The sequence below is a fragment of the Gorilla gorilla genome, chromosome 23 (genome assembly GCF_029281585.2).
Source record: "Gorilla gorilla gorilla isolate KB3781 chromosome 23, NHGRI_mGorGor1-v2.1_pri, whole genome shotgun sequence".
NCBI classification, from domain to species: domain Eukaryota; kingdom Metazoa; phylum Chordata; class Mammalia; order Primates; family Hominidae; genus Gorilla; species Gorilla gorilla.
In genome coordinates this window covers 43,278,810-43,304,801 of record NC_086018.1, presented here as the reverse complement: position 1 = coordinate 43,304,801, position 25,992 = coordinate 43,278,810, and the positions used below count along the sequence as shown (strand labels likewise).

The 25,992-nt window shown below is 53.8% G+C and overlaps 1 protein-coding gene and 1 pseudogene across 1 annotated transcript; both read right to left on the bottom strand.

Annotated features, from left to right (window-relative positions):
- On the bottom strand, window positions 1-12,043 carry UPK3A (uroplakin 3A). Its single transcript, XM_031005552.2, has 6 exons — window positions 11,927-12,043; window positions 10,871-11,026; window positions 9,462-9,741; window positions 7,006-7,088; window positions 2,580-2,712; window positions 1-315 (listed from the first exon to the last, which is right to left on the bottom strand). Exons 1-6 carry the CDS (start codon window positions 11,976-11,978, stop codon window positions 156-158), a joined length of 864 nt encoding a protein of 287 aa, XP_030861412.2. The 5' UTR covers window positions 11,979-12,043; the 3' UTR covers window positions 1-155.
- An 11,714-nt stretch (window positions 12,044-23,757) lies between these two features.
- Window positions 23,758-24,244, bottom strand: LOC101142295 (small ribosomal subunit protein eS10-like; annotated as a pseudogene).
- Window positions 24,245-25,992: the final 1,748 nt, after the last annotated feature.

Genomic DNA, 25,992 nt, shown 5'->3' with positions numbered 1-25,992 from the left:
TAGAACTCATCAGAAGATTTTATTAAGGGTTTTCCTGCAGTTGGAGGGACAAGCCCTGTCTCACCTTCCCTGAAGTCAGGGTGTGACAACCACCGCTGCAGGGCACGGGGCAAGGCCAGAGAGGAGGATGCTGCTGCCCAGGGGTGGTGCTGGGCTCAGTCCTGGAGCTTGCTGGAATACACCTCAGCCCTGTCCAGTGGCGGCCCCTGGTTCACGGACGTGTAGGAAGACTCCGAGGCCCCCAGCGACTTGGGAACAGCCTCCTGAGTGATCTGGGAGTCGTGAGTCGTTTCCCCATCAGAACTCCCCATGTCCCTGTCCAAGGGGATGGAAAGACCCAGGATTAGGGGACCAGAGCAAACCCAAATGCCTTTAGCTGCTTGGGGACCTTCATACTCAGACATAGCTTTCACAGATATCGTCTTCGTAGACATGAATTCAATCAACCCATCTTTCTGGAGCACTGACCCTGTGCCAGGCCCTGGGAATAAGGAGAGGTCCACCTTTTGGAATGATGTGAACAACTTATAGGTCTTATTGGGAGCTGGACAATTTGAGGCCATTGTCCCATGTTCCCAAAGAGCTAAGGTTGCAGGGGGAGACTGACTGCAACAATGACCACGCAGCATGGACAAGCGCAGGTGGGAGCTGCAGGAAGGCTTCCTGGAGGAGGCGGCAGCTCACGTGGCCCTAAAGAAGGTATGTGGGCTGGGCGCAGTGGCTCACATCTGTAATCCCAGCATTTTGGGAGGCCAAGGCAGGTGGATCACCTGAGGTCAGGAGTTCGAGACCAGCCTGGCCAACATGATGAAATCTTGTCTCTACTAAAAATACAAAAAAATTAGCTGGGCATGGTGATGGTCGCCTGTAATCCCAGCTACTCAGGAGGCTGAGGCAGGAGAATTGCTTGAACCTGGGAGGCGGAGGTTGCAGTGAGCCGAGATCGCACCATTGCATTCAAGCCTGGGCAACAAGAGCGAAACTCCAACTCAAAAAAAAAAAAGGAGCGTAGGGGAAGAGAAAGGCATCCAAGTGTGGGGTCAGTCAGCACATGGTGGGTGTGAGGCAGGAAGGGCTGAGGAGTATCTGGAGCGATAGTACAGATCGCAGTTTAGTGCAGCTGGAGCCGGAACGAAGTGGGGATAGCAAGAGGGATACATGGAAAAACTGGGGCTAAATTCAGATAGCGGGGTCTTCAGTGCCAGATTAGGGCACTGTCCAAAAGGAAGGAGGGACATCGTCGTGTTCTGACTGCTCCCGGGTGCAGCCAGGCAGAGTTTCTGGGAGGCTGATATCATCTATTTTGTTTTTGTTCACTTAAATGTCAGAGTCATTTGTCATTAAATGGTAAAGGTGACACAGCCTGGGACCAGAACCCAGAGTTGGGGGCCTACAACCTGGGACTCAGGACTCCACTGACACCTCTGATTTGTGTCAGCTTTGGATGAGGACTCGAGGTCTCCCGGGGGGGTGTACCAGGGTTAGCAGGGCTGGGGGTGCGGAAGACAGGTGAGCCCACAGCCCACCAACCTGATTTGCAAGTTCTCAGCCTCCTTCCTCACTCGATCTCCACCCACCCCACCTATCTTTTCCTGCCTGGCTGGTTTCCATGGATCCACTTAATTATACCTACTCCAAGAAACTTTCCTATCTGCTCCACCCCTACCCACACTGGGACCTCTCTCAGTCTTCAAAGTCCCCTGGGCCTCCCTGCCTCCCTGCCTCTCACTGAGGAACACTCTGCTGATGAGAGTTTGCTCACGCTGACCCTTCCTCCAGGAAGGCCGCCCTGATGCTCCAGGCAGCACCCCCCCCCCCCCCCCGCCCTCCTCTGGATTCCCACGGCACCTTGGTTTGTCCCCTGCCTGGTCTTCCCAGGGGCTAGTGGGCTGTGGGTTCACCTGTCTTCCCCACCCACAGCCCTGCTAAACCTGGTACACCCCTCGGGAGACCTCAAGTCCTCATCCAAAGGCGACACAAATCAGAGGTGTCAGTGGAGTCCCGAGTCCCGGGTTCTAGGCCCCCGACTCTGGGTTCTGGTCCCAGGCTGTGTCGCCTTGGGCCACTCTGACCCCCTCTGGGCCTCAGTTTCCCCCTCTGTACTGCAAGTAGGTGTATTATAATGACAACGAAAGCAAATGCTTGATGAGTTCCCAGGCACTGCTCTAGAGACACTATAGAGATTATTCCACTTAACCTTCGCAACTCCGTGAGATGACTAATATTTATTATTTCCATTTTCCAGATGGGGAAACTGAAAAACGGAAGGATAGCAAGCCATACCTAAGGTTGCATAACTCTTAAGTGTCAGAGCTAAGATCTGAATCGGCTGTCTGCCCACAAGCCCAGGTGCTGAGTCCCACCCTTCCCAGCTGAGCAACTTGACTTTGATGGTCCTCCCGCTTTGAAATCCCAGGACTCTGCTCCCTCTTCACCAGACCCCACCCGCGGGGCAGAGGGTAGCTTCCTTGCCTTCCGGGCTGTCCCCTGCCTTGGAGGACCCCGCTGCTGAGTCCCTGCGAGCCAAATGTGTCCGGCATGTCCCTGGGGTCCAGCCCTCCCAGCTGGCAGGTACTTACACGAGGCTGAGGGCAATGGCGCCAGCAAAACCCACAAGTAGAAAGAAGGGCAGGGAGCCCAGGATGGAAGTGATGACGATCATGCCTCCGCTCCGCCGGCCTGGCCACGTGTCGATCGTCGAGTATGGGGTGACTGTGGTGGGATGCAGCCCGGTTACTTCCCAGACACCGCACCACCCTCAGCCTTCTCCCAGGAGGCGGCGGGTGTCTCCCCCGCCCTGGCTGCCGGGGATCCAGGGATGACCCTGGGACCCAGTGGGGCGACTTCTCTCAGGTTTTAGGCACAATTACCTTCTTTTCCCCACATTCCACTTTCCAACTTTCTTTTGTGTGTTTCTGGCCGCTTCCTCTTTTAAATCTCTTCTCTTTTTTTTTCTTGCATTATTTTACGTTATTGTTTTTGAGACAGAGTCTCGCTCTGTCACCCAGCCATGAGTGCAGCGGCGCCATCCTGGCTCACTGCAGCCTCAAACTCCCAGGCTCAAGCCATCCTCCCACCCCAGCCTCCCAAGCAGCCGGGACTACAGGTGCACGCCACCATGCCCAGCTAATTTGTTGTGCTTTTTTTTGTAGAGATGGGGTTTCACCATGTTGCCCAGTCTGGTCTTGAGCTCTTGGGCTCAAGCAATCCTCCCGCCTCAGCCTCCCAATGTGTTGGGATTATAGGTGTGAGCCACCACCAGAGTGCCCCGGCTTTGCATAATTTTAAATCATAAACTGACTCAAGTCTTCTGGTGAGATGGTTGAGATATGGATTACAAGTAAAGATGAGGCAAAGGGCCCTGGTCTGATGGGGCCAGGTGGACGGTGGCTGTCACTCTTCTGGGGATGGCCTCACCCTTTGGAACGCTGTGAACAGATGATGTATAGGTCCTACTGCAGCCAGCCACTTGCAGCTACTGTTCCAGGTAGGTCCCCTGGAGACCCCATTCTGCAGATCGCTCACTGCGCTCAGGGAGCCTGAGTCCCCAGCCAAGGACATGCAGAATCCAGGCTCAAGCGGGGCCAGCCTGGTCCTGAGGTGCATGCTGTCCCCCAGATGGGCCCCACGGTCCTCCCGCAAGAGAACTGGGCCTTGTGCTTCTGCCTGGATTCCCCAAAGGAACCCTGCTGCAGAGGCCCATCAAGAATTCTTCTTCCCTCTTCTCAGATGAGGAAACCGAGGTCCATAACGGCTCACACCGCAGTGAGGGGCAGAGGCGGGGCTTCGGCTCAGGACTCTTAGTCCCAAGGGTTCCAAGGCTGTTTCGGTGAAACCACACTGCGTGGGAATGCCACGGGAGGGGCAGTAAGGAGTGACGATGGGAGGAGCCACCCCAGCCACACACACTGCCACTCTCACACACCACACACCACACATACCAACTGACACACACTGCCACACTCTCACACACCACACACCACACATACCAACTCACACACACAGTCACACACACCATGCACCACGCATACCAACTCACACACACTGCCACTCTCACACACCACACACCACACATACCAACTCCCACACACACACAGTCACACTCAGACACCACACACCAACTCAAACTCTTACACACACATACTGCCACACTCTAACACACCACACAACACACATACCAACTCACAGTCACACACACCACACACCACGCATACCAACTCACACACACTGCCACTCTCACACACCACACACCACAGATACCAACTGACACACACTGCCACACTCTCACACACCACACACCACACATACCAACTCACACACACTGCCATACTCTCACACACCACACACTACACATACCAACTCCCACACACACACAGTCACACTCAGACACCACACACCAACTCAAACTCTTACACACGCACACACACTGCCACACTCTCACACACCACACAACACACATACCAACTGACACACACTGCCACACTCTCACACACCACACACCACACATACCAACTCACACACACAGTCACACACACCATGCACCACGCATACAACTCACACACACTGCCACTCTCACACACCACACACCACACATACCAACTCCCACACACACACAGTCACACTCAGACACCACACACCAATTCAAACTCTTACACACGCACACACACTGCCACACTCTAACACACCACACAACACACATACCAACTCACACACACACTCTCACACTCACACCACACACACCACACACATACAATACACACTCTCACATACACCACACACACATACACCACCCACACCACTCACACACACCACACATACTCTCACACTAACCACCCACACCACACACACCCTCATTCACACACACCCCCACCACACACCACATACGCCACCCACACCACACACACTCTCACACTCACATACCACACATACTCTCACACTAACCACACACACCCTCATATTCACACACACAACCCCACCACACACCACGTATACCAGCAGTCCCCAACCTTTTTGGCACCAGGGATCGGTTTTGTGGAAGACAGGTTTTCTGCAGACGGGAGTGGGCTGGGGGTGGTTTCGGGGTGATTCAAGCACCTTATATGCAGTTATTGTGCACCTTATTTCTATATTATTACTTTGCCATATATAATAAAATGATTGTACAACTCATCATCATGTAGAATCAGTGGGAGCCCTGAGCTTGTTTTCCTGCAAGTAGACGGTCCCATCTGGGGTGATGGGAGACAGTGACACATCATCGGGCATGAGATTCTCGTGAGGAGCATGCAACCTAATCCCTGGCATGCGCAGTTCACAACAGGGTTCGCGCTCCTGTGACACTCTAATGCCACTGCTGATCTGACAGGAGGCGGAGCTCGGGCAGTAATGCGAGCTATAGGGAGCAGCTGCAAATGCAGATGAAGTTTCACTCGCCCACTGCTCACCTCCTGCTGTGCGGTCCCGTTCCTAACAGGCCATGGACTGGTACTGGTCCATGGCCCAGGGGTTGGGGACCCCTGATATACACCACACACTGTCACACTCATCCACACCACACTCCTCACATACTCTCCACACACCACATACCACACACATTCTCACACTCACACACCACTCACACACATACGCAACACCATAAACTACATTATACAGTTACCACACGCCACACACAACACAAACACACACACATAGACATACCACAACAGGCACAGGCACTCACATACTCACACACAAAGCTTTCTACCACCCGCTCGTGTGTGACCTCAGGCAACCTTTCAGAGCCCCCCACGCCCCTGGGGGTGCACATGGGCACAGCAGGAGGCTCTGCAGGTGAAATGCACAGGCCCCGACACTCATCCTGCCAGACAGCCTCGTCTTGGGGGCCAAGGTGTGGCGGGAGGGGGTCTTAAGTTAGGGTGTCATTTGCCCAAAATTACCATCAAAGACCCTGGCGTGGCCCCTGCCATTCAGCAGACTCGACTCTGTATATTAACTTTGGGTCTCTGCTGAACAAGGAACTGGGCAGGACCCTGGCGTTCTACCCTCAGGAAAGCCGTCCAGGTGCTAAGGAGTAGCCATGCAGGGAAGGAGAGCGGTTCCTTGCTGCCTTCGCCATCTTAGTTTTAGGCCTTGGAAACATCTTACCTGGCCATAGGGTGCTTGCTGCTATGAGGATTTAGCAAAGGGACTGGTTAGGACGTAAATGCCGGGTGAGCTCCACGTGCCTTTGAGGCCAACCCACTGTAAGGGCTGGAGAGACGGAGGAATGGGCCGGCTTTGATCCACTTACACCCATCCCTAGCCCAAATGCCACCAAGGCCTGCACCTTGATCTGTTCCCACACCTGGCCCTCAAGGATGGAAAGGAGGAAGGAGGAAGTTCTAGGTTCAACGACTTTTTTTTTTTTGAGACGGAGTCTCACTCTGTCACCAGGCTGGAGTGCTGTGGCGTGATCTCAGCTCACTGCAACCTCTGACTCCCTGGTTCAAGCAATTCTCCTCCCTCAGCCTCCCAAGTAGCTGGGATTACAGGCACGTGCCACAACGCCCAGCTAATTTTTTTTTTTTTTTTTGAGACAGAGTCTCACTCTGTCGCCCAGGCTGGAATGCAGTGGTGTGATCTTGGCTCACTGCAAGCTCCACCTCCCGGCTTCACGCTATTCTCCCGCCTTAGCCTCCCGAGTAGCTGGGACTACATGCACCCCCACCACGCCTGGCTACTTTTGTTTTTGTATTTTTAGTAGAGACGGGGTTTCACCGTGTCAGCCAGGATGGTCTCGATCTCCTGACCTCGTGATCCACCTGCCTCAGCCTTCCAAAGGCTGGGATTACAGATGTGAGCCACCACACCTGGCCTGGCTCAACAGCTTTAAGGAGAATTTTACTCATCACTGCCTGGCCTGGGAGGCTTTCACAGGGACAGATGAGCCTTGGTTCTCACCGCCGTGGCTGGCCCTGCCTTCTCGGGTCCCCTTGAGCATCACCCCCACCACTGCCCACCACTTACGCTGGTTGGTGCGGATGGGGTCCGACCACAGGGTCTGGTCCTCTACCAAGCCCGTGGACATATTGACCAGGACATACTTGAACCTGGAAGGAGACGGAGCCAGGGTGACTTTTATGCTTCCTGTGAGCCCCAGCCACAGGAAGGCGGCGGGGGGATGTAGGATGGCCTAGGGGTGGGAGACGGTAGCGGGGGTCCTTCCAGGAGATGGAAATGTAGACGGCTACTGAGTGGGCTCTGGGCAACAGGACAGTGCTGAGCTTGGCCAATAGGAACCCCTGGACCCCTCCCTGGGTTAGCTGCCACCTCCTGCATCCATGAAGCCTTCAGAATCAGAAGCCGCTCTTCTAGACGCTCCCTCTTAGAGCTCCCCTCCATTTCTTTCCTCCATGTAACACACGTGGCATAGTTGCTGAGCACTAATGCATCTGTCTTCCTTGCATTTCTGCCTTCCGTTACTCCAAGCCTGCTCCTTGGCATCACAAAGAAAACTTAAAACGAAAAAGGCTGAGGCTGGTCGTGGTGGCTCACGCCTGTAATCCCAACAGTTTGGGAGGCTGAGGTGGGCAGATCACCTGAGGTCAGGAGTTCGAGACCAGCCTGGCCAACATGGCAAAACCCCTGTCTCTACTAAAAATACAAAAATTGGCTGGGCGCAGTGCCTGACGCCTGTAATCCCAGCACTTTGGGAGGCTGAGGCGGGCGGATCATGAGGTCAGGAGGTCGAGACCATCCTGGCTGACACAGTGAAACCCCGTCTCTACTAAAAATACAAAAACAAAAGTAGCCAGGCATGGTGGGGGCGCCTGTAGTCCCAGCTACTCAGGAGGCCGACGCAGGAGAATGGCGTGAGCCCAGGAGGTGGAGCTTGCAGTGAGCCGAGATGGTGCCACTGCACTCCAGCCTGGGCTACAGAGCGAGACTCCGTCTCAAAAAAAAAAAAAAATAAACAAAGAAAAAAGAAAAAGACTGAGGGTGGGTGCGGTGGCTCATGCCTGTAATCCCAACACTTTGAGGGGTCAAGGCCGGAGTATCCCTTGGAGACAGAAGGTGCAGTGAGCTGAGATGGCGTCACTACCCTCTAGCCTGGACACAGAACAAGACCCTGTCTCTAAAAAAAAAAAAAGAAAGGAAGGAAGAAAAGAAAAAGAAAAAGAAAGAAATAAAGAAAGAAACTGGAATAATATCCATCACAAACCCTGCTGCCCTTCTGCAGGAGGTATATTTTAAGTGCAGAAACCCTGCAACAAGTATTACTAATCACAAAAGAAGATTGGGCAATGCAGTACAAAATAGCCACGGCCTACTTAAGGTCTCATACACAGTCAGTTTAAAATGATGGACGTTCTGATAACAAAGACATCTGTGGCTTAACAGGCAAATAAAAATTAAGATCCTTAAAATCTCATCCAGGCCAGGCACAGTGGCTCATGCCTGTAAGCCCAGCACTTTGGGAGGCCGAGGGGGGCAGATCACCTGAGGTGAGGAGTTCGAGACCATCCTGACCAACGTGGAGAAACCCTGTCTCTACTAAAAACACAAAATTAGCCGGGCATGGTGGTGCATGCCTGTAATCCCAGCTACTCAGGAGGCTGAGGCAGGAGAATTGCTTGAACCCGGGAGGCAGAGGTTGTGGTGAGCCGAGATTGCACCACTACACTCCACCTTGGGCAACAAGAGCGAAACTCTGTCTCAAAAAAAAAAAAAAAAGCAGAAGTTGAGGCTGCAGATGGCAAGGCTTTGGTAGGGTTTCTGTTCATGCTGGGCCCCAGCTTTCCACTGGGTGACCTTCCCTCTCTGGCACAGTTTCCTTTCCTGTAAGACGAAGGGGTTTGGGTGGGTGACTTCCACACATGTAGATGGGCCAGGACCAGCTGCATAATCTGTGGGGCCCAGAGCAAAATGAAAATGTGGGCCCTTGTTCAACAATTAAGAATTTCAAGATGGGCCAGGCGTGGCAGCTCACACCTGTAACCCAACACTATGGAGGAGGCCAAAGCAGGCGGATCATTGGAGGTCAGGAGTTCGAGACCAGCTTGACCAACATGGTGAAACCCCATCTGTACTAAAAACACAAAAAATTAGCCAGGCGTGGTGGTGTGCACCTGTAATCTCAGCTACTCGAGAGGCTGAGGCAAGAGAATCGCTTGAACCTGGGAGGCGGAGGTTGCAGTGAGCTGAGATCGTGTCACTGTACTCCAGCCTGGGAAATGGTGGAGACTCCGTCTCAAAAAATAAATAAATAAATAAAATAAAGAATTTCAAGACGGTAGTTGCAGAGCATCAATCCAAGAGGGGCCTCTTCCAAACTTGAGGCTCAGCGTGGCCTGCCTGGAACCTGGGATGTTCTCAGCATCTAAGTTCTCAAGAAGTGTGGCTGCTCCTACTTTGCCCCTGCTCTCCCTCATCAGGACTGGGGAACTGCCGCGGCTCTCCTGTAGTGGTTTGTTTACACCCACCTGTACTCCGTGGCTGCCGACAGGGGTGGGTTACAGAGGCCCTGGAAGTTGGGATCCCACAGGCAGGTCCTGTTGGCACCCACCCTGACCAGGTAGGCATTCAGGATCTGTGAGGCCTGGGACACATCCCCAATGGCATCCAGGCTGGGCAGGTCACTGCAGGGGATCAGGTCAAAGGCCACGGCTTTGTAGGGACCTGTCCTCCCACCCTCTGTTTGTAGGAACGTTGAGCCCAGTGGGGTGTTGGTGCTGTCTTGCACTGAGGCATTCCTGGAAATGGCTGCAGAGGCGGTGCAGGGAGTGAGGCTTCTGGCCACTCCGGCTCAGCGACACTCACCCCGTTGTTCATCAAATGCCCAATCATCCTTTCTGCCCCAGCCCTGTGCTGGGCACTGGCATCACAGGCATGGGGCAAACTTAGTCTCTGCCCTCTCAGTGCAATGTGGGAGATGGACAAGGATCACCTCCCTGCTTTGGGCGCTGTGTCTGACTCTCGCCTTATCTTGTGACAGTCCTGCAACCCCCCATCCCAACAGACCTTTGTCTCTTCATTGCTGAAAGCCCTGGATTCTCTCTTGTGTCAAATGGGAAAGGAAGGTCATCGGTCCAAGGGAAATAACGTGGAGGCAGGACCCAGCTCTCCTCCTTACTAGATGGGTGACCTTGGACAACTCACTCTACCTGTCCAGACCCTAGTCTTCTATAAAATGGGAGAGAAATTCCCTACAGTGCCCGGAGATCAGGCACTTTAGTTTATAGTCAATAAACACGTGCTGAAAGAAGAAAATGATGGCCCCAAATGAGCTGTTGTAAATGACTGGCTGCTAGAAATGCAAGAGTTGATGTTGGCTTGTCTCAGAAGCTCAGGATTCCCTCCAGGGCAGGGGTTGGGGCTCGGCCACAGCAGCAGGTCCAAATGCGTGGTTTTGCCTCAAAAACACCAATCTTGAGCCACCTTTCGGAGCCTCAGGAAGGACCTTGGGCTTGGGGACTAGAGAGATCAGGATTCACTCTCCAGCCCTGGGAGCTCCAGGGGGGTTATTCCACCTCTCTGAGCCTTGCTTCCCTGCTCTGTAATGGGGATTGGTAATAGCTACCTTACAAGCTGGTTGTAGATACTAGCTCTATGGTGTGCAAAGTGCCTGGTATGGTGTAGGTGTTCAGTGACTGGTGGTGTCATTACTTCCCTCACTAACTGGATGTCCCTGCAAGGCAAGGACAGGTCTGTGGCTGCAGCATCCAGCCAAGGGCTGACCCGGAGTGGAGACCAGGGCATGCTGATAAAGAGCATGGGTAGTTTAATGAGATGACTACAGGCATGGAGGGTTCCTCTATCTGCCTCCTTCCCTCCTCCCTGCAGACAGGTCAGAGCCCCTTTTGGAGTAGCCAGAGGGAAGCAGGACCCTTACCTGAGTCGACCAGGACATACAGGTAGACCTCGTGGGTGCCAGTGAGGGCCTCTTTGCTGTCGAACATGCAGAGAGGCTTTTCCAAAGCCACAGTGGTAAGTGTGGGGTTGTTGGTGGCGAAGGTCACACTGGCCAGTTGGGGCTGCAGGTTCACAGCTGGAGGAGGCAGTGAAGATGGGAACTGACCTCTGGCGAACTGTCCACACCCACTCTGCTTGCAGTTACTGAGCACCTGTTGTGTGCCAGGCCCTGGGCTTCACCCTCCCCCTGGGCCACCGCATAAGCTGTCTCAGACACTGCCCCCTGCCCAGTCATCCTGCTCAGAAATGGAGCGGTCGGGCCAAACTGCTGCCTTCTCTCCCTGCTGCAGACACTCAGTTGCCAAGAACTCCATTGTCCCTCCTAAGCATCTCTCCACGCCATCGACCCAGCCCTCCTCCATCCCACCTTCCTCACCTGGGCCCTAGTAACAACACCCTCCCCCCACATGCAAGTCTGACTGCCTCATTCTCTGGCTATGGCCCTTCCATGGTCCCCCAGCGCCCCCTGACGAAGTCCAGCCTCTCTGGAAAGGCAGTGAGGTCCTGAAGTTCTGGGCTTTGCTTTGTTCGGTCTCCAGCCTCACCCCTTCCCCCACAGGCTCCCCTCACCCCACGCTCCAGCTGGTCCCATGGACTGGCAATTCCCAGGACAGCCCAATGCTGTCTCCCCTCCATGAACTTGCCCATGCTGCTTCCTCGGCCGAAATATCTCTCTATCTGCCCCCGTCCAGGCGTCATCATGGGGCTGGGGCTAGTCCCTTCTCTGTCCTACCGCAGCCCCCCTGCATGTTGGTCTCTTGCAACACACATCGCAACACACATCGCAGGGCTGCAGCCATCCGTGAGCCCTCGGATTCCCAACAGAGGAGGCACGTAAACGTTGGCTATCACTATTATTCATAACAGTAATATCTGGGTCCCCAGCGTCAGGAATCAGGGTCCAGGCGGCGGGCGCCCCAGGGCAGAGCTGCCCGCTCTTTCTGGGCTCAGCCCCCTCCTGCCCTTCACCGCCTACCCGAGCCGAACCGCAGGCAGCCGAGGGCCAGCAGGGCCCAGAACGGAGGCATCGCCCGGGAGGAGCAGCCAGAGCGCGGGGCGGGCGGTCCAGCGAGCAGGCGCGGGCACCAGACCTGTCCCCGCCAGCGCACCTGCCAGCTCTGGGCCCTCGGCGCGCCCCGCCCCCGCCTGGGCCGGCCAATCCGCGGCCTCCTCGCGCGCTATTTGCATACGGCCCTGCCCCGGGCTTCCCAGACCCCTGCGCGGTGCCCCAGGGCGCAATCCCACCGGGCAGGACCTTCCCGAGCCCGCATCAAAGCGCCTACTGTGTGCCCAGGCCAGGGCAGCCCTTCCACAGCGTCTCTCACCAATGAGACCTTGAGGGCAAGCCACTCCCACTTGGAGCCTCAGTTTCCACACTGTAAAATGACGCTAATTTCTACAGCTATTTATGGAGGCTCTATTACGTGCCAAACACTCACTGGGCACTTGTGAAACAAAATGGGTTGACCAGTAAAGGTGATATCCTGGAAAACGAAGTCCAGGCCTGGGAGCTATCCAGAGACCCTAGAATGACGCCTAGTATGACCCCTGCGGTTCACAGGTACAAGCCAAGGCCCGGGAGGCTGGGGGGTGGGGCAGGGGGTAAGTATTGGAGCGTGGTGGGGGGCGCGGGGACAGGGACTCACCCCCCGGCCGCGCTTGGACTCCTGGAGACACTGAGGCTGGTGGAACCCAGGAGTCCAGTGCTCAGCCCAGGGCTGCCTCCGAAGGGATGGAGCAGGATGTTAATGCCTACTTCTTAAAGGGGCGTTTGAAAATTACGATGGACTCCTCACCATGACTGTGCGGTTCCTTCCATCACAAGAATCTGTGCACATCTCTGGATGCACCTTAAATCAATTTTACATTTAAGAAATAAAAGTAAGTCAACAACTCTCCCTCTCCCTCTCCCTCTCCCTCTCCCTCTCCCCACGGTCTCCCTCTCCCTCTCTTTCCACGGTCTCCCTCTGATGCCGAGCCAAAGCTGGACGGTACTGCTGCCATCTCAGCTCACTGCAACCTCCCTGCCTGATTCTCCTGCCTCAGCCTGCCGAGTGCCTGCAATTGCAGGCGCGCGCCGCCACGCCTGACTGGTTTTCGTATTTTTTTGGTGGAGACGGGGTTTCGCTGTGTCGGCCGGGCTGGTCTCCAGCTCCTAACCGCGAGTGATCGGCCAGCCTCGGCCTCCCGAGGTGCCGGGATTGCAGACGGAGTAGCTTTCACTCAGTGCTCAATGGTGCCCAGGCTGGAGTGCAGTGGCGTGATCTCGGCTCGCTACAACCACCTCCCAGCCGCCTGCCTTGGCCTCCCAAAATGCCGAGATCGCAGCCTCTGCCCGGCCGCCACCCCGTCTGGGAAGTGAGGAGCGTCTCTGCCTGGCCACCCATCGTCTGGGATGTGAGGAGCCCCTCTGCCTGGCTGCCCAGTCTGGAAAGTGAGGAGCGTCTCTGCCCGGCCGCCCATCGTCTGAGATGTGGGGAGCACCTCTGCCCTGCCGCCCCGTCCGGGATGTGAGGAGCGTCTCTGCCCGGCCGCCCCGTCTGAGAAGTGAGGAGACCCTCTGCCTGGCAACCGCCCCGTCTGAGAAGTGAGGAGCCCCTCCGCCCAGCAGCCGCCCCATCTGGGAAGTGAGGAGTGTCTCCGCCCGGCAGCCGCCCCGTCCGGGAGGGAGGTGGGGGGGTCAGCCCCCCGCCCGGCCAGCCGCCCTGTCCGGGAGGTGAGGGGTGCCTCTGCCCGGCCGCCCCTACAGGGAAGTGAGGAGCCCCTCTGCCCGGCCAGCCGCTCTGTCCAGGAGGGAGGTGGGGGGGTCAGCCCCCCGCCTGGCCAGCCACCCCATCCGGGAGGGAGGTGGGGGGGTTAGCCCCCCGCCTGGCCAGCCGCCCCGTCCGGGAGGTGAGGGGCGCCTCTGCCCGGCCACCCCTACTGGGAAGTGAGGAGCCCCTCTGCCCGGCCAGCCGCTCCGTCCGGGAGGGAGGTGGGGGGGTCAGCCCCCCGCCTGGCCAGCCGCCCCATCCGGGAGGGAGGTGGGGGGGTTAGCCCCCCGCCTGGCCAGCCGCCCCGTTCGGGAGGTGAGGGGCGCCTCTGCCCGGCCACCCCTACTGGGAAGTGAGGAGCCCCTCTGCCCGGCCAGCCGCTCCGTCCGGGAGGGAGGTGGGGGGGTCAGCCCCCCGCCTGGCCAGCCGCCCCATCCGGGAGGGAGGTGGGGGGGGTTAGCCCCCCGCCTGGCCAGCCGCCCCGTCCGGGAGGTGAGGGGCGCCTCTGCCCGGCTGCCCCTACTGGGAAGTGAGGAGCCCCTCTGCCCGGCCAGCCGCCCCGTCCGGGAGGGAGGTGGGGGGGTCAGCCCCCCGCCTGGCCAGCCGCCCCATCCGGGAGGGAGGTGGGGGGATCAGCCCCCCGCCTGGCCAGCCGCCCCGTCCGGGAGGTGAGGGGCGCCTCTGCCCGGCCGCCCCTACTGGGAAGTGAGGAGCCCCTCTGCCCGGCCAGCCGCCCCGTCCCAGAGGGAGGTGGGGGGATCAGCCCCCCGCCCGGCCAGCTGCCCTGTCCGGGAGGTGAGGGGCGCCTCTGCCAGGCCGCCCCTACTGGGAAGTGAGGAGCCCCTCTGCCCGGCCAGCCGCTCCGTCCGGGAGGGAGGTGGGGGGGTCAGCCCCCCGCCTGGCCAGCCGCCCCATCCGGGAGGGAGGTGGGGTGGTTAGCCCCCCGCCTGGCCAGCCGCCCCGTCCGGGAGGTGAGGGGCGCATCTGCCCGGCCGCCCCTACTGGGAAGTGAGGAGCCCCTCTGCCCAACCAGCCGCCCCGTCCGGGAGGGAGGTGAGGGGGTCGGGCAGCCGCCCCGTCCGGGAGGGAGGTGGGGGGATCAGCCCCCCGTCCGGCCAGCCGCCCTGTCCGGGAGGTGAGGGGCGCCTCTGCTCGGCCGCCCCTACTGGGAAGTGAGGAGCCCCCCCGCCCGGCCAGCCGCCCCGTCCAGGAGGGAGGTGGGGGGGTCAGCCCCCCGCCCGGCCAGCCGCCCCGTCCGGGAGGTGAGGGGCACCTCTGCCCGGCCGCCCCTACTGGGAAGTGAGGGGCCCCTCTGCCTGGCCACCACCCCGTCTGGGAGGTGTACCCAACAGCTCATTGAGAACGGGCCATGATGACAATGGCGGTTTTGTGGAATGGAAAGGGGGGAAAGGTGGGGAAAAGATTGAGAAATCGGATGGTTGCCGTGTCTGTGTAGAAAGAGGTAGACATGGGAGACTTTTCATTTTGTTCTGTACTAAGAAAAATTCTTCTGCCTTGGGATCCTGTTGATCTGTGACCTTACCCCCAACCCTGTGCTCTCTGAAACATGTGCTGTATCCACTCAGGGTTGAATGGATTAAGGGCGGTGCAAGATGTGCTTTGTTAAACAGATGCTTGAAGGCAGCATGCTCGTTAAGAGTCATCACCACTCCCTAATCTCAAGTACCCAGGGACACAAACACTGCGGAAGGCCGCAGGGCCCTCTGCCTAGGAAAACCAGAGACCTTTGTTCACTTGTTTATCTGCTGACCTTCCCTCCACTATTGTCCTATGACCCTGCCAAATCCCCCTCTGTGAGAAACACCCAAGAATGATCAATAAATAAATAAATAAATAAATAAATAAATAAATAAATAAAAAGTAAGTCAACAAGGATAGGAAAAAAACAACAGAAGAGGGGCAAGGAGGCTCATGCCTGTAATCCCAACACTTTGGGAGGTCAAGGTAGGAGGATCCCTTGAGGCCAGGAGCTAGAGACCATCCTGGGCAACATAGTGAGACCCCATCTCTACCAAAAAAAAAAAAAAAAAAAATTAGCTCAGCCTAGTGGGGCATGCCTGTAGTCCCAGGATTGCTTGAGTCCAGGAGGTCGAGGCTACAGTGAACTATGATCTTGCCACTTTGAGCTATGATTAAAGCTGCAATAACAGAGCCAGACCCTGTCTCTTAGAAAAAGGATAAAGAAAATCAACAGAAACTAATTAATCTCTGTATGACGTTGATGACATAACCTCACTTGCAGAAAAAGAATAAAACGATCTGAGTAATTACAGAGCTAGGTTGTCCAAGGGTACCTCCTTAGTGGAGTACACTCTAAGAACTGGGAGGTCTGTGACAGAACCCCAAACCTCACTAGTGAGTTTGTTATTGGCAGTGGGGAGGGCGGAGCCATTCCGAAGCAACTTTGGGTTATCCTCGGATTGGTGGTACCAGAACCCAGATTCTCACTGTAGGATGAGGGAGATTTGGAATGGAGGAAGGAAGCACATCAGGTCAGTGTGTCCCATTATTGGGGATGTTCCATTTCATCATTTGGTAAAGTTGGTATCTCTGGATTAATGTATGTCTTGTTCCCTAAAAATCTTTTTTTTTCTTTTTTTTTTTTTTTTGAGACGGAGTCTTGCTCTGTCGCCCAGGCTGGAGTGCAGTGGCGTGATCTCGGCTCACTGCAAGCTCCACTTCCCGCGTTCACGCCATTCTCCTGCCTCAGCCTCCCGAGTAGCTGGGACTACAGGCCCTTGCCACCATGCCTGGCTGATATTTTGTATTGTTTTAGTAGAGACGGGGTTTCGCTGTGTTAGCCAGGATGGTCTCAATCTCCTGACCTTGTGATCCACGCACCTCGGCCTCCCAAAGTGCTGGGATTACAGGCGTGAGCCACCGCGCCCGGCCCTTGATCCCTAAAAATCTTTCCCCAGCTGGATGCGGTGGCTCACGCTTGTAATTCTAGCACTTTGAGAGGCCGAGGTGGGCAGATCATGAGGTCAGGAGTTTGAGACCAGCCTGGCCAACATAGTGAAGCCCCTTCTTTACTAAATATACAAAAAAAAAAAAAACAAAAAAACAAAAAAACTAGCCAGGCGCGGTGGCAGGCACCTGTGGTCCCAGCTACTTGGACATCCATGTCCTGCCCAAAAGGTTTAACTTGAATCTCATCAATAGGAAACCATCAGACAGTTCTCAGCCTTTTGTTTTGTTTTGTTTTGCTTCTGTCTTTCATGATGTGAACATTTGCAAAGCATCCAGGCCAGCTGGTTTGCAGAAAGTCCCTGCATGTGGATCTGTCTGATGGTTTCCTATTGATGAAATTCAAGCAAAACCTTTTGGGCAGGACATGGTCATGACGGTGAGTTCTAATCAGTGCTACTTGGGAGGCTGAGGCAGGAGAATCGCTTGAACCCAGGAGGTGGAGGTTTCAGTGAGCTGAGATCGTGCCGTGCCACTGTAATCCAGCCTGGGTGACACAGTAAGACTCCATCTCAAAAAAAAAAAAAAAAAGCAAGCTGAATGTATGACTTCCATTATTTATTTTGTGCTCAAATGTTCCCAGGCCTGGCTGTTGGCAGCTCCTTCCAGCAGCTCTGTGCTAGCTGCTTTCACGCTCCCACCATTCTATGAGAACCTCTTTACTTTCTGGCACAATAAAATGTCCCGGGCTGCTCTTGACATTCCCTGTCCCAGCTCTGGATTCAGCCATCTCTCCAAGTGCCTTTCACTGGAGACTGGAGTTTAAAATCTAACAGTGGCAAGGTGCTTCTTGCAACTGGGTATTACTGCTTCTGGGTCTGTCTCAATGAACCTAGTTTTTTCTTTTTCTTTCTTTCTCTTTCTTTCTCTTTCTTTCTCTTTCTTTCTTTCTTTCTTTCCTTTCTTCCTATCTTCCTTCCTTCCTTTCTTTCCTTCCTTCTTTCTTTCTCCTTCCTTCCTTTCTTCCTTCCTTCTTTCTTTCTCCTTCCTTCCTTCCTTTCTTCCTTCCCTCCTTCTTTCTTTCTTTCTCCTTCCTTCCTTCCTCTCTTTCTTCTTTCTTTGTCCTTCCTTCCTTCCTTCTTTCTTTCTTTTTTTTTTTTTTTTTGAGACAGTTTTACTCTATTGCCCAGGCTGGAGTGCAATGGGGTGGTCTTGGCTCACTGCAACTTCCACCTCCTGGGATCAAGAGATTCTCCTGCCTCAGCCACCCACCTGAGTAGCTGGAACTACAGGCGCACGCCACCATGCCCAGCTAATTTTTTTGTATTTTTAGTAGAGACGGGGTTTCACCATGTGGCCAGGCTGGTCTTGAACTCCTGACCTCAAGTGATCCACCCGCCTCAGCCTCCCAAAGTGCTGGGATTACAGGCGTGAGCCACTGTGCCTGGCCAGCCTTTTTCTTTTCTTTTCACTTAAAAATCTTGTTTTAGTAATTTTTTTCCATAAATAATTACAAATAACAAAACACCAGCATTTTCCTTCTTCCATTCCAAATCTCCCTCATTCTACAGTGAGAATCTGGGCTCTGGTACCACCAATCCTAGGATAACCCAAAGTTGCTTCGGAATGGCTCCGCCCTCCCCACTGCCAATAACAAACTCACTAGTGAGGTTTGGGGTTCTGTCACAGGCCTCCCAGTTCTTAGAGTGTACTCCACTAAGGAGGTACCCCTGGACAACCCAGCTCTATAATTACTCAGATCGTTTTATTCTTTTTCTGCCAGTGAGGTTATGTCATCAACGTCATACAGAGATTAATTAGTTTCTGTTGATTTTCTTTATCCTTTTTCTAAGAGACAGGGTCTGGCTCTGTTATTGCAGCTTTAATCATAGCTCAAAGTGGCAAGATCATAGTTCACTGTAGCCTCGACCTCCTGGACTCAGGCAATCCTGGGACTACAGGCATGCCCCACTAGACTGAGCAAGTTTTTTTTTATTTTTTTATTTTTTGGTAGAGATGGGGTCTCACTATGTTGCCCAGGATGGTCTCTAGCTCCTGGCCTCAAGGGATCCTCCCAGCTTGCATGTGGATAAAGTGTCATGATACCTGAAACTAACATATATATGAGATTCGAGAGAAAAAGAGAAAGTAAATTTAGTGTAATGTTAGCAATTGGTAAATAAGTATGAGTATTTACTGTAGTGTTCTTGAAATGTTTCTGTAGGTTTGACATTTTTCAAAGTGAAAATGTTGGGGGACAGAGTCTGTTCTCTGCCACAGAAATGCACTGTTCCCCTCTTTGGGTGTCGGTTTACCTTCTAGAAAGTGGGGAGGGAGTTTGGTCACCTCTCAGCCCTGACATGCAGAGAGTGGATGATCAGATCCTTATCTTCAGCACACAGAAAATGTCCCAGAGGTAAGGAACTCTTGAACAGGGCTGCGGTTTTCTTCCAAGAATTTTTATAGACTGACATTTCTTGTTCAACAATTGTTTGTGAACCTGGTTGTGAACCTGCAGTTTATCAGAGGCCAGCAGGGTTGATTTTCTTTTTTTTGAGACGGAGTCTTGCTCTCTCGCCCAGGCTGGAGTCCAGTGGGGCGATCTCGGCTTACTGCACCCTTCGCCTCCCAGGTTCAAGCCATTCTCCTGCCTCAGCCTCCCAAGTAGCTGGGACTATAGGTGTGCACCACCACATCTGGCTAATTTTTGTATTTTTAGTAGAGACAGGGTTTCACCATGTTGTCCAGGCTATTCTCGAACTTCTAACCTCAAGATCCACCAGCCTCAGCCTCCCAAAGTGCAAGGATTACAGGTGTGAGCCACCGCGCCTGGCCTCAGCAGGGTTGATCTTAAAGGCCCAGCTCAGAATCACCCGTGAGAGGAAGTAGGCCCAGGAAATTGTTTTCTCCAAGACGCTGCAGTTTCTTTAAAAAAAAAAACACAACAAAAAAACCCCAAAAAGTCCTCTTGTCTCTTGCCTTGCCCAAATATGGAGAGAACATTTGAAGGAAAATGTTAAAACAATAATCTGCAAAGGCCCAAAACATGTTCCGGAAAGAAAAAAATCTTAGATTTATAAACAAATGTCCACTTCAAAGATTGCTGACTTTTGTTTGGCTCATTCTGAAGAGGGGGAAGTACAGCAGAAATGAGTCATTGTGGGAAATTCACTTGGGAGAGACCATTGCTGGTGTCAGTGGAGGGGAAACAGGAGAAAAAGGGGGCCTGACACCTGCCAGTGTCCCTTGCTGCTCCATGTGCACTTTCCTAAGTTTATTTGTTTATTTCTTTTTTCTTTTTCTTTGTTTCTTTTTTCTTTCTTCCTTTTTTTTTTTTTTTTTTTTGAGACAAGGTCTCTCTGCGTTGCCCAGGCTGGAGTGCACTGGCATGATCCCTGGTCACTGCAGCCTCGACCTTGCTGAGCTCAAGCTATCCTCCCACCCCAGCCTTTCTAGTAGCTGGGACTACAGGCAGGGGCGACCACACCCAGCTAATTTTTGTATTTTTATAGAGGTGGGATTTCACCATGTTTCCCAGACTAGTCTAAAACTCCTAGGCTCAACTGATCCTCCTGCATCGGCCTCCAAAGTGCTAGGATTACAGGCATGAGCCACTGTGCCCAGCCCAAAGTTAAAAAAAATTTTTTTTTTTAATGTTTCCTTTTTGATCAGGCCACTTCTAGAGCACTCAGATTCAGTCTGACTTGAGGTCATTTATACATCTGGATCCATCAGACCGTCCTTCTGAACCCTGGCCTGGAGGATGTGTTTGTCTGAGGCCAGAGAAGCAGGAAGTTTTGCGATGTGAAAGGTTAAGCAAAGCCCAATCCTTCACAGACCTCCTTTGAATCTGAAGCATGGGGAATTTATGGGCTGGAAATTCTTGACCCAGAAATGTCTCTCCAAACACTGAAGAGGCCGGGTCCAGTCGGTTTCCATGACTCCTCTCTTTAGAAGTCAGAGAAGCTGCAGGAATCCCACCACAGCAAGTGCTGGCTTTCAATGTGGGGGCTCTGTCCCGGGACTCTGGAAGCCAAGCTTTTCAGTGCTTTCAGATTCAGCTACTTTATTTATTTATTTAGAGACAGAGCCTCGCTCTGTTGCCCAGGCTGAAGTACAGTGGGGCAATCTCAACTCACTGCAACCTCCGTCTTTCGGGTTCAAGCGATTCTTCTGCCTCAGCCCCCCATGTAGCTGGGATTACAGGTGCGTGCCACCACACCCAGCTGATTTTTGTCTTTTTTTTTTAGTAGAGATGGGGTTTCACCATGTTGGCCAGACTGGTCTCGAACTCCTGACCTCAGGTGATCCTCCTGCCTCAGTCTCCCAAAGTGCTGGGATTACAGGTGTGAGCCATCGCGCCCGACCAGAGATTCAGTCACTTTAAAACGAGAAACAAAAACCCCAGTGGAGAAACCCAAGTCCCCGCCTGGTGCTCACTCGTCTATCCTCGCTCTGTGATGAGGACGCCCACTTTGCTCTAAGGGGCCCCCACCTGTCTCCCAAGCTCCAGACCCACATTTCCAGCTGCCCGTCCTGCAGAACATGCCCTCCTTGGTGACTCCAAGGGGCCGCGCATGACAGGACTCTCTGAAGAGCCGTGTTCAGCCCTGGCTGTGATTCTCATTGTGGTGGTCCTTACCCTTGGTTTCTTTTTCAGGAAGATGGGGATGCTCAAGGGGTCCTCTTGCAGAGGGGTGGGATGAAGTGCAGTCGTGGGTGTGAATGTGCCCTGTGACTGCGGTGGTGGGCAGTGGCAGGGTCCCCCACAGTCCCCAGGTGTCACCACAGCCCTGGGCTCTGTTGGACTAGTCTGTCTCCTCTGGGCCATCTCTTTCCTTTCAGGCCCCTCTCATGTAGAATCCAAACTTACTCAACAGGTGTTTGTTGAGTGCCTACTGCATGCTGGGCACACAGCTCTTCCCAGTGACTCTGGAACCCACCTCTTCCATTCTGATGCTGCCACCGCTGCCTGGCACGGTGCATTCGTGTTCCAGGGTTGTTGTAATGAGTAAGGCAGACCGGGTGGCTTACACAGAAATTCACGTTCTCACAGTTCCAGAGACTGGAAGTCCAAGATCAAGGTGCTGGCTAATCAAGATCAAGGGTTCTTCCTGAGCCCGCTCTTCCTGGCTTGCTCTTCCTGGCAGTCTTCTCCCTGTGTCCTCACATGGGCTTTCCTCTGTGTGTGTGTGTCCTAATCTCTGTTTTTTTGTTTGTTTTTTTAAGAGACAAGGTCTCTTTCTGTTGTCTAGGCTGGAGTCCAGTGGCACGATCATAGCTCACTGCAGCCTCCCACTCCTGGGCTCAAGCGATCCTCCTGTCTCAGCCTCCCAGATAGCTTGGATCACAGGCATGTGCCACCACACGTGGTTTATTTTTTTTTAATTTATTTTTGAGACAGAGTCTCACTCTGTCACCAGGCTGGAGTGCACTGAAACCTCTGCCTCCCGGGTTCAAGCAATTCTCTGCCTCAGCCTCCCGAGTACCTGGGATTACAGGTGCCCGCCACCATGCCCAGCTAATTTTTGTATTCTTTTTTTTTTAGTAGAGACAGGGTTTCACCACTTGGCCAGGCTGGTCTTGAACTCCTGACCTCATGGTCCACCCACCCTGACCTCCCAAAGTGCTGGGATTACAGGTGTGAGCCACTGTGCCTGCCGCCACCTGGCTTATTTTAAAATTTTTGTAGAGACAAGAGCTCACTTTGTTGCCCAGGCTGGTCTTGAACTCCTGACCTCATGGTCCACCCGCCCTGACCTCCCAAAGTGCTGGGATTACAGATGTGAGCTACCACACCCAGCCCACTAACCTCCTTTTGTTATTTATTCATTTATTTATTTATTTTGTTTGTTTGTTTGAGATGGAGTCTGGCTCAGTCGTCCAGGCTAGAGTGCAATGATGCGATCTCGGCTTACTCCAAACCTCTGCCTCCTGGGTTCAAGTAATTATGCTGCCTCAGCTTCCTGAGTAGCTGGGATTATAGGCGTGTGCCACCATGCCCGGCTAATTTTTTTTATTTTTAGTAGAGATGGGGTTTCTCCACGTTGGCCAGGCTGGTCTCGAACTCCTGACCTCAGGTGATCCGCCCGCCTCAGCCTCCCAAACTGCTGGGATTACAGGTGTTAGCCACCGCGCCCAGCCTTAACCTCCTCTTGTTATAAGAATACCAGTCATATTGGATTAGGCCCACCCTAATGACCTCATGTTACCTTAATTACCCTTTTAAGGACCTGTCTCCAAATACAGGCACTTACTGAGGTACTAAAGCTTAGGACTTTGACAGATGAGTTCTGGGGGGTGTGGTTGAGCCCTCACACATGTAATTGGCCCCCTCCACACTTTCATGCCTGGACTAATAACATAATAACAATTGACCCCACATGTCAGAGACTGTGCTAAGGATTTTACACATTTCAACTTATCTGTCACATCTGGTCTGGCAGGCGGGTACTGTTATTACCTCCATTACCTTCAGATGAAGTGAGGCTCAAGGCAGTTGAATAACTGCCCGCTAAAACACGAGCTCTAACCGCGGCACCCGCACAGTGCCTGACCCTGCCGAGATGGACAGGTAGACAGACCGAGCGTCCTCCAGGTAAGACACAGGGAGTAGGGAGGTGGGTTTTAAACCCAGGCCATGGGACCCTGGTGTCCACACCCTGTCCTCCTACTGGGTCTCCCTGTTCATGCGTCACTCCTCTGATGCGTCCCCACCCAGAAGCCAGGGTAACATTTCTTTTTAAAAAAAGTTTCTCTGGGTCGGGCGCCGTGGCTCACGCCTGTAATCCCAACATTTTGAGAGGCCGAGGAGGGCGGCTCACCTGAGGTCAGAACTTCAAGACCAGCCTGACCAACATGGTGAAACCCCATCTCTACTAAAAATACAAAAAAAAATAGCGGGGCATGGTGGCGGGCACCTGTAATCCCAGCTACTTGGGAGGCTGAGGCAGGAGAATCACTTGAACTCGGGAGGTGGAGGTTGCAGTGAGCTGGGATCACATTGCTGCCCTCCAGCCTGGGCAACAGAGTGAGACTCTGTCTCAATAAAAAAAATAAAAAATAAATAAAATAAAAAGTTTTTCTGGCTGTAAGTTTATTCAATGCAAAATAATCCTCTCCAGTTTTACTGACATGGCTGACCATGTCCACGACCAAATCTGCCTCTAAACTTGGTTGCTGACCCAGCCCCAGCCTCGGCTTTCTGGTCTGCACCAGGAGGCACAGTGCCCCATCTGTGGGTCTCTGTCAGCTTCCCCTCTTGTGAGTCTTGCAGGTCGACTGCCCTCCAGACCTAGCCGAGGCCTGCCAGTCTCTGGAGGGCTGCAGTGTGGGGTGGCAGGCACAGTCTCAGGGGGTAGATGGAGGTCCTCACGGATACTCTGGATACCCTCACGGGTAAGGTGCCAGTAGAAATGTCTCCAGGCAAACTGTTCCTCCCTGTGGCCTTGGGACTTGAGAGACTGCATGGCCTTCATGATGTGAAGGTTGGGCACATTCTTGTCTGCCAGCTCCGGGTGCCTAGGCAGGTGGACACCCTCCTTAGCCACCATGACTCCCTGATTAAAAAGGAGTTCATAAACGGCAATCTGGTTCTTCTCAGGCATCAACATCAATGCAGCTGCAAGTTCCGGGGCCGCAGCTGGAAAGGAAGGGGCAAGCGTGGTTCTGCGTCTCATCTGGGCCCCAGAGTGACATTTCTAAAGTGCAAGTCTGGTTGTCACTTTCCTCATGTAAAGCCCTTCAAGGTCATCCACCGTCCTCTGAATAAAGCCCAAGCTTCCGGCCGGCTACAGTGGCTCACCCCTGTAATCCCAGCACTTTGGGAGGCCGAGGAGGGCAGATCACGAGGTCAGGTGATCGAGACCATCCTGGCCAACATGGTGAAATCCCCATCTCTACTAAAAATACAAAAATTAGCCAGGCGTGGTGGTGTGCACCTGTAGTCCCAGCTACTCAGGAGGCTGAGGCAGGAGAATTGCTTGAACCTGGAAGGCGGAGGCTGCAGTGAGCCGAGATTGCACCACTGCTCTCCAGCCTGGGTGACAGAGCAAGACTCCATCTCAAAAATAAAATAAAATAAAATAAAATAATAAAGCCCATGCTTCCTACCCCAGTGTGCAAGGCCCTGGTGGCCAGTCACCTCCCACCAACCTCTCCACCTCCCCTCCTTCCTGTCTTACCTCATTCCCTGGCACCAGCCCCACTGAACACTGACAGGTCCCCAAGCTCACCCAGCTCTCTCTTGCCCTTCGGTGGCTCCAAGGATGAGAACTTTTGCAGTGCTCTCCAACTCTGACATCAACAGTCGAAGCCCCCCACCCCTGCCTTGAAGCTCTTTTTATACTTGCTGTGCCCACTGCCTGGGGTGCCCATGCTCCACGTTCCATCATGGAAGCTCCCCATTCTCCAAGGCCTGGCCCAAATCCTCCTCCTCCCGTGTCCTGCATAGGGCACATTCTCAGCAGTGTTTGATGAATGAATGAATGAGTAGATTTTCTTTCTTTCTTTTTTTTTGAGACAGAGTTTCACTCTTGTTGCCCAGGCAGGAGTCCAACGGTGCGATCTTGTCTGACCGCAACCTCCACCTCCTGGGTTCAAGCGATTCTCCTGCCTCAGCCTCCCGAGTAGCTGGGATTATAGGTATGCTCCACCACACCTGGCTAATTTTGTATTTTTAGAAGAGATGGGGTTTCTCCATGTTGGTCAGGCTGGTCTCGAACTCCCAAGCTCAGGTGTTCCACCCTCCTCGGCCTCCCAAAGTGCTGGGATTACAGGCATGAGCCACCGTGCCAGGCCGAACAGGTAAATTTTCTAATTAACATGCATGGAAGACGGAAGGCTCTTTCTAGGTGCTAAGTTTGTCTTGGATCACACCAGACAGGTAGAGGAGGGAGTAGCATGGCGTGGTGCAGGCTGGCACCGGTGCAGGCAGGAGGAAGGTTCTCGTGGTGGATGTATTTTGAAGGTTGAGTCCACAGGACTTTGCTGATGGACTGGAGGTGGGGTGAGAGTGAGGGAGGAATCAAGGGGGACCCTAGTTCTAGCCTGAGGAGCCAAAAGGATGGAGTTGGGGAGCTCCCAACTGAGATGAGATGGGGAAGAGCAGGTTTGGAGGGGAGAAGGGATTAAGACTTTCTACAGCTGAGGGTCTGGAGCCCAGAGAGGGAGGTGGCTCAGCCAAGGCCAACAGCTGCTCAGTGAGGCAGTCAGATCTCTGTGTTCTTCTCCTCCTGGCAGCGTCCACGTTGGGATCCATGAGGCTGACTTCCTGATGAGGGTCCCAGCCCTGGCTTCGGAGGCAGCTTCTCCCACTAAGAAGTGGCGGAAGGAGGCAGGCTGGATTTGCAACCTGATTTTA